Genomic DNA, 6,755 nt, shown 5'->3' with positions numbered 1-6,755 from the left:
TGTGCAGCTCTGCAACTGCATCCTGGCCCATCCTCCCCCTTCTGCCCCCAACCCTCACCTCCTTGTACCCCCAGTATGTTTTTCCCAATAAAAAATATTATAAAAAAAATCAAAATCCCTGATTTTGTGAATTCGTAAGACTGAACTTATGTATGCCATTATTTCCAAAAGAATCTTCTTTTCACTTCTCTAATATTATGATGAGGTCACACTGCAATCTCTCCACCTCCTAACCCATGTATCTCTTAAAACATAATGGTAGCACCACTCCACTTAGTGTGTCGATTTCAAAAGTAAAAAGTTACGCTGCGGCCCCAGCATGGAGCTTATAGCCCTCCATCACTGCCTTTAACCCAAGTTGCTACTAACTCACTGTGAAAATATCATCTAGGGAGTCAAAGGCCTGAGTAGCTATATACCGAGAAGTTGATAAGGCTTCAAAGTAATTTTGAGGCCCAAGGTTTAAAAACTGCTGTTTTAAACAAGGCTTTAATTTATTAATAAAAATATTTTAAAAGGAAAAATAGAAAAATCAAGCTGCTTAGATTATTTATTAATTATTTCATTCAGCAAATGGGATTCAGGACCTACCATGTCCAGGTACTGTTGTGGGCAATACGGATATGAAGTGAAGCAAACAGTCAAAGCTCTCCCATGTTGTACAGTAAATTAATGACAAAAAAGAATATGATGTATAGGAGTAGTGTACATGAATGAAACATAATGTAAATAAAAACTATATAAAACAACGCACATGAAACACAATGTACATAAAAACTGTACAAAACATAATGTACATAAATTAAATACAATGTATATGAATTATTGTATGCAAACCAGTTAAAAATGTTAAAAAAGTCAGACTCAAGAAGTTGTGGCACTAAAGACATTACAATCAATGTCAGATGGATCTTGGCAGAAAGCAAAGAGTACCAGAGGAATGCCTATCTGTGTTTCATTGATTACGCAAAGGAATTTAATTGTGTGGATCGCAACAAATTTTGGCTAACCTTGAGGAAAATTGGAATCCCAGAACACTTGACTGTGCTCATGAGAAACCTACACTTGGACCAGAAAGCAGTTCTCAGAAGAGAGGAGGGAAACACTGCATGATTCAAAATCATGGAAAGGAGGAGTGCATCAGGGATGCATCCTGTCTCCATACCTTTAGAATTTATATGCAGAACATATCATTTGGGAAGCAGGGCTTTATGAGGTGGAATGTGGCATCAGGATTGGAGGGAGACTCATTAACAACCTACAATATGCAGATGACACAACCTTGTTTGCTGAAACTGAAGAGGATCTGAAGCACTTACTGCGGAAGGTCAAGGACTGTAGTCTTCAACATGGATTGAAGCTCAACATCAAGAAGACAAAGATTATCACCACTGGGCCAACTGAGATGGTGAAGAGATTGAGGTTGTTAACAATTACAGCTTGCTTGAATCCAGTCAACACTCTTAACACTAGCAGTCAGGAAATCAAGAGATGAATTGCATTGCGACAATCTGCTGTGATGGACCTCTCCAGAGTGCTGAAAAGCAACGATGTCAGTCTAGAGACTAAGTTGTACCTAATCCAGGCCATGGTCTTCGCAATTACTAGCTATGCATCAGAGAGCTTGACAATAACTAAGGATGACAGAAGAATCGATGACTTTGAATTGTGGTGCTGGACTAGAGTCTTGAACATACCATGGACTGTCAAAAAAGCAAATAGGTCTGTCTTGGAAAGGGTGAAACCAAGTTTCCCTCTGGAGGCTAGGATTTTGAAACTCCACTTCACTATACTTTGGGCACATGGCCAGGAGAAATTGGTCCTTGGAGAAGGACTATGCTTAGAAGAGTGGAGGGACCGCACAGGAGAGGAAGACCCCGGATCAGATGGACTGATACAATAACTGGGCTAATGGAGTCTGTATGTTGGAGTAAGTGAGACTGGTTCAGGATAGGCCAGGGTTCAGAGCTGCTGTACACTGGGTTGCTAGGAGTCATAGGCGACTCAATGGCACATAACAAAAACAACAACATGCCCTCAGAGAACTCACAATTTAGTTGGAAAAGACAGATTACACACAGATAAACTAAATAGCAGGTCACACACTATCCTGTAATTGTTAGTGTTCTGGGAAGTAAACTCCTAGCAGGGCAGAAAGAGAGACAGTGGTCACTGTTTCACACAGGGAGATGACAGGATGACAGCAGGCTTCTCTGGGAGGTGACATCTGAGCAGAAGTCTAAAGGAAGGGAAGAGGGAAGCAGCAGTCACACACAAAGACCATAAACAAAACAGAGTGAGGTAGAGGAGAGACTCACATAAAGGCCAGTAAATGCCAAAGGACTTAAGAGACTTAACATTTGATCTCTAAGGATCAGTTTCCTTTCAGACAAAGGTAATATCAATAACCACACAAACAGGGCACAGGCAATGGGAATCTACTCCCAAACTATCTGAGGAAAATACCCTTTAGATTTTTTTTTTAATCCACTGCATTTAGATAACAAAAATAACTAAACAGTGACTAAAGTCATCCTGGAAACTGAAAAGTGTAGCCATAGATGGGCAATCTCCTGTGTGATTTACAGCCTCTGAAAACTTGCTGTAGGGTCAGCAATGAATTGAGTATAAATCACTCACGGATAAACTTTAATGCTCAGAAAAGCAGTGGTATCCAATCACATGGAGATATATATTTACAAACATGTTGTTTTGTATCTTCAAGTTGCTTGTGACTCATAGCAACCCTATGTTCAACAGCTCTGAAGCCTGCTTTATTCTGAACCAACCTATCTATCTAAAATTAAACAAAACATTACACAACAAAACAATGATTTAAATTAGGTATTCCTGAAAGTCTTAAAGGATCATCTTAAATTCTCATAGGGTATTTCTTCCATTTACAGTTTAAAAAGCTAATGCTATAAAAAGTAGTTAACACTATGTAAATGACAAGTACTCTAGCATTTAAATTTACAGCAAGTGATGTCTTGTATAGGCACAGTATTTTGTACTAGTTACTAAAAGAATAATATATAATCAAAGGAATAATTTTTTAAATCTGAAGGGTCACTATGAGTCACAGGCAACTCAACGGCACATAACAACAAGTACTACTAAAAGTTTTAAAATAAAATATGGATAAAATGAGAAACTGGAAATAAAAAACTATAAGCATTAAGCACCAAACAGCAGAATGACAGCCAATGACCAAATGCAAGTATATTGAACAAAAATGTGACTATATAACTTAGACATAGTAGCTTGCTTTGGTAAAATTTTGCCAGTTCTAAATATCATATCAATAGTATTTTTTTCAGTTGTCCATTATGACATACAGACAAAGATTATTTTTTTTTACATTTTCTTGCTAACGCCATCAAAATAATATTCCCAATCCCTACAGTAAGATTAATGTACCATAAGGACTTGCTAATTGTGACCTACTCTGTCAGTCTGAATTAATAGCACAGTATTACATTTGAGTATTTTCTAAATCACTAACAAGTAGTATTACTCTAGATGTCTGAAGAGTTCAGAAGATCTTCTACTGTGTTTCCCACTATGCTAGCTTGGATCTCAAATTGTTCCACCCCACCAAAAATATAACTGTACCTTGGAAGTAAGGGGGTAGGATGAATGATTTCAGCATATTCAGCACAAATATTTGGGAACATTCCCCTGGATATCTAAATTCCAAGTCACTATAATTATCTTCTGTTAAGAATGCTAGTTACTCTGCTGTCTGTGTGCCTTTCCAGGAGAAATTTGGAAAGCAGGTTGTAGAGAAATTAGAATCTTCTGCAACACTGAAATATGTTTTAGGTTAGGTTAGTTAAGACTTCTGATGAATCCCAGTGTGGACATTTTTTACTGTATGTTCAGACAGCTAAATTGTAGGCCCACTGAAAATTATGTGTCATAATAGAAATAAATACATGTTTTTGATCCAGTCAGATCTGAGGCTGACTCTTGGCTCTGTCTCTTAGTACAGTGTGGTGGTGGGCAAGTTATCTAGTCTTTCTGAAACGACATTTCTTCAGATCCATAGTAATACAAATCATAAAGCAACAGGAAATCTTAGAAGTAATGTAGTGAAGGCATCTGGCACAGGGACAGAAATACAGGCTCCCAATAAATGTCAGTAAGAATTGTCAGAACTAATTATGGTACATTCACACCATGGAATACTATGCAGCACCCAGAAGCAATAACTTTGTAAATTACCTAATTTAGGAGGGACTGGAGAGCATTATGCTGAGTGAACTAACTCAGTCCCACAAGGATAAATATTGTATAAGACCATTATTGTAGAAGGAGTGTAAGGATCCAGGAGGGGTGGGAGAGGCTGGAAGCAGAGGGATGTGGATGTACACAGGGCAGAGGGGATTAATCATTGGGTTGTACAATTTGATGGGTTGGGGGATAAGGGAAATTGAAAGAATTTGTTCAAATTTGTATTCGAATTTTGTAAATAAACCAGTGGGGGGAAAAATAATTGTCAGAACTACTTCGCCAAAGAAGACATTCAGATGACAAACATACACATGAAGAAATGTTCAAAATTCCTAGCTCTATGAGAGATATAAATCAAAACAACTGAGATATCATCTCATCCCAGTAAGAACAGAAAAATTTAACAGAACAGCAAGCAACAAATGCTGGCAAGGTTGTGGAGAAACTGGAACCATTATTCACTGTTGGTTGGGAGTGTAAAATGGTGCAACCATTATGGAAGGCAGTATGGCACTTTCTCAAAAAGTTGTGAATAGAAATACCATTTGACCCAGCAATTCCGTTACTGGGAATATACCTCAAAGAAACCGTAACTGTCATCCAAGCAGATATATGCACACCCATGTTTATCATGGCTTTGTTCACAATAGCAAAGTGTAGGAAACAACCTAAGTGCCCATCAACAAACAATGAACAGAGAAGCTGTGGTATATTCACACAATGGAATACTATGCTGCATTGAAAAACAAGGAACTCATGAAATATTATACAAAATGGATGACCCTGGAGGACATTATGCTGAGTGAAATATCTCAGTCACCAAAGGACAAATACTGCACAGTGCCACTATTGTAAAACAGGACTGACATCAGAGCTGGGGGGAGACTGAGAAAGATGGAATAAATTATTGCATTGCACTGCAACAGATGAGGGAGAGAACTGTTTAAAAGAGATATAATTAGGTATTACTGTCATGACAGGAGTCCAGAATGAAGGCTACATAATGGAGTGGACTTGAGGAGAGGGATTGTTTAACAATGAAAGAATTCTTTTGTTTTTCAGAGAGAAATGCAAACTTGAGGTGGGGGGAGGTTGACAGGGAGAAAAGTGCAACAATGAATGAATGGAAATCCAAGGTCTCTGTAAACTTTCATTAAAATTAATAATAATTAAAATACCACAAAGAATTGTCAGAACTACACAACAAAATTCAGTGTATTCAAGCAATAAGAGATTATATTTCTATCAATTTAAAGGTTCTTTAAAAGAGTTACAGTTAAAGTACTTTTATTATAGCAGTTTATGTTATTACCATCAAGCTCACAAAAGTGATCCTGTGAGTCATCATATCTTGCCCAGTCAATGAAAGCTTCTTTGCTTTGATTACTATGGGGAGGAGGAACAAAAGAGAAAAATTATTAAATCTAGAGATGAAAAATTTAAACACTGTGGTGTAATTTTAAAAACATAATCTGACATAATGTATTAATCAGAAAGAGTTAAAAATTCATTTATTAGTGGTTATATGAAGTGAAATGTAAAACAGACATATAAAAATCTATTAATAACTTCTATTTCCTAGCTATATTAAAATAACTAGCCCTAATTTATTATGTACTTTGATTAAAAAATTAACTACAAATATAAATAACGTGAAAATAACAATCAACTTACTAATTAATGTTTTGAATGGGATTAGGCATTGTAAATTTGTCCTGGATATGGGACCTAAATTTACTTTCTAAATTCATTTGATCAAATTGCTTCTGTACTTAATCAGCAATTGAATTTCTATAGTCTCTCATCCCATGTAGCATTTATCGGTTACACTGAAGTCACTGTGACCAGGGTGCAAAATGTATTTTACATACTGATTAATTTACATTTAACAAAATCTATATCTAAAATTTCTAACGTGGAGAGGGAACAACTACATTCATTCAAATAACCTGGCTATTAACCCAAAGATCGGCCCAACATGTTTAGAAGGATTCTTAGAAGTAGAACAGAGAGGCAGAAGGGGAAGAAGTGTGTGAAGAACTTGACTGCCATTGCTGGCTTTGAAGATGGAAGACAGGATGTGTAAGCCAAGAAATGTGATAAGTCTCTAGAAGCTGGAAAAGGTGAGAGAACAGATTTTGCCACCAACACTCTGGAAGGACACTGCCCTACTTAATACTTTGACTACATGTAGCCCTGTACAGTCTGTGGTGGACATTAGGCCTGTGGAACTGCAAGACAATAAATGTGTGTTGTTTTAAGTCAACAGTGGTAGAATCCATAACAACAGCTACCGGAAATCAACAATTACAGAGAGGCTTCCTAAAATTATCAGCAAACCAGTCAGAGTACAATCTTTTCTAAATCACTAACAAGTAGTACTACTCTAGACGTCTGAAGAGTTCAGAAGACTGCTTCCAACTTTACCTGCTTGAACCTCAAATTGCTCCACCTCACCAAAAATAGAACCATACCTTGTGAAGTTAAACTACAAGGGGGCTCAGATGGAATGATTTTAG

The 6,755-nt window shown here is 37.1% G+C and overlaps 1 protein-coding gene across 1 annotated transcript in view; it reads right to left on the bottom strand.

Moving 5' to 3' along the window:
* Positions 1 to 6,755, bottom strand: part of ERO1LB (ERO1-like beta (S. cerevisiae)) — a gene marked incomplete at its 5' end in the record, with an annotated part of 86,765 nt that overhangs the window by 26,716 nt on the left and 53,294 nt on the right. Inside the window, one exon of the mRNA XM_006895389.1 lies at positions 5,549 to 5,622. Within this exon, the coding sequence (XP_006895451.1) occupies positions 5,549 to 5,622 (74 nt within the window). The remainder of the gene's footprint in view (positions 1 to 5,548; positions 5,623 to 6,755) is intronic.

Source organism: Elephantulus edwardii, unplaced genomic scaffold, assembly GCF_000299155.1.
Source record: "Elephantulus edwardii isolate Elephantulus edwardi_28Jun2011 unplaced genomic scaffold, EleEdw1.0 scaffold00166, whole genome shotgun sequence".
In the NCBI taxonomy this organism is placed as follows: Eukaryota; Metazoa; Chordata; class Mammalia; order Macroscelidea; family Macroscelididae; genus Elephantulus; species Elephantulus edwardii.
This window is presented reverse-complemented; position numbering and strand designations above follow the sequence as displayed.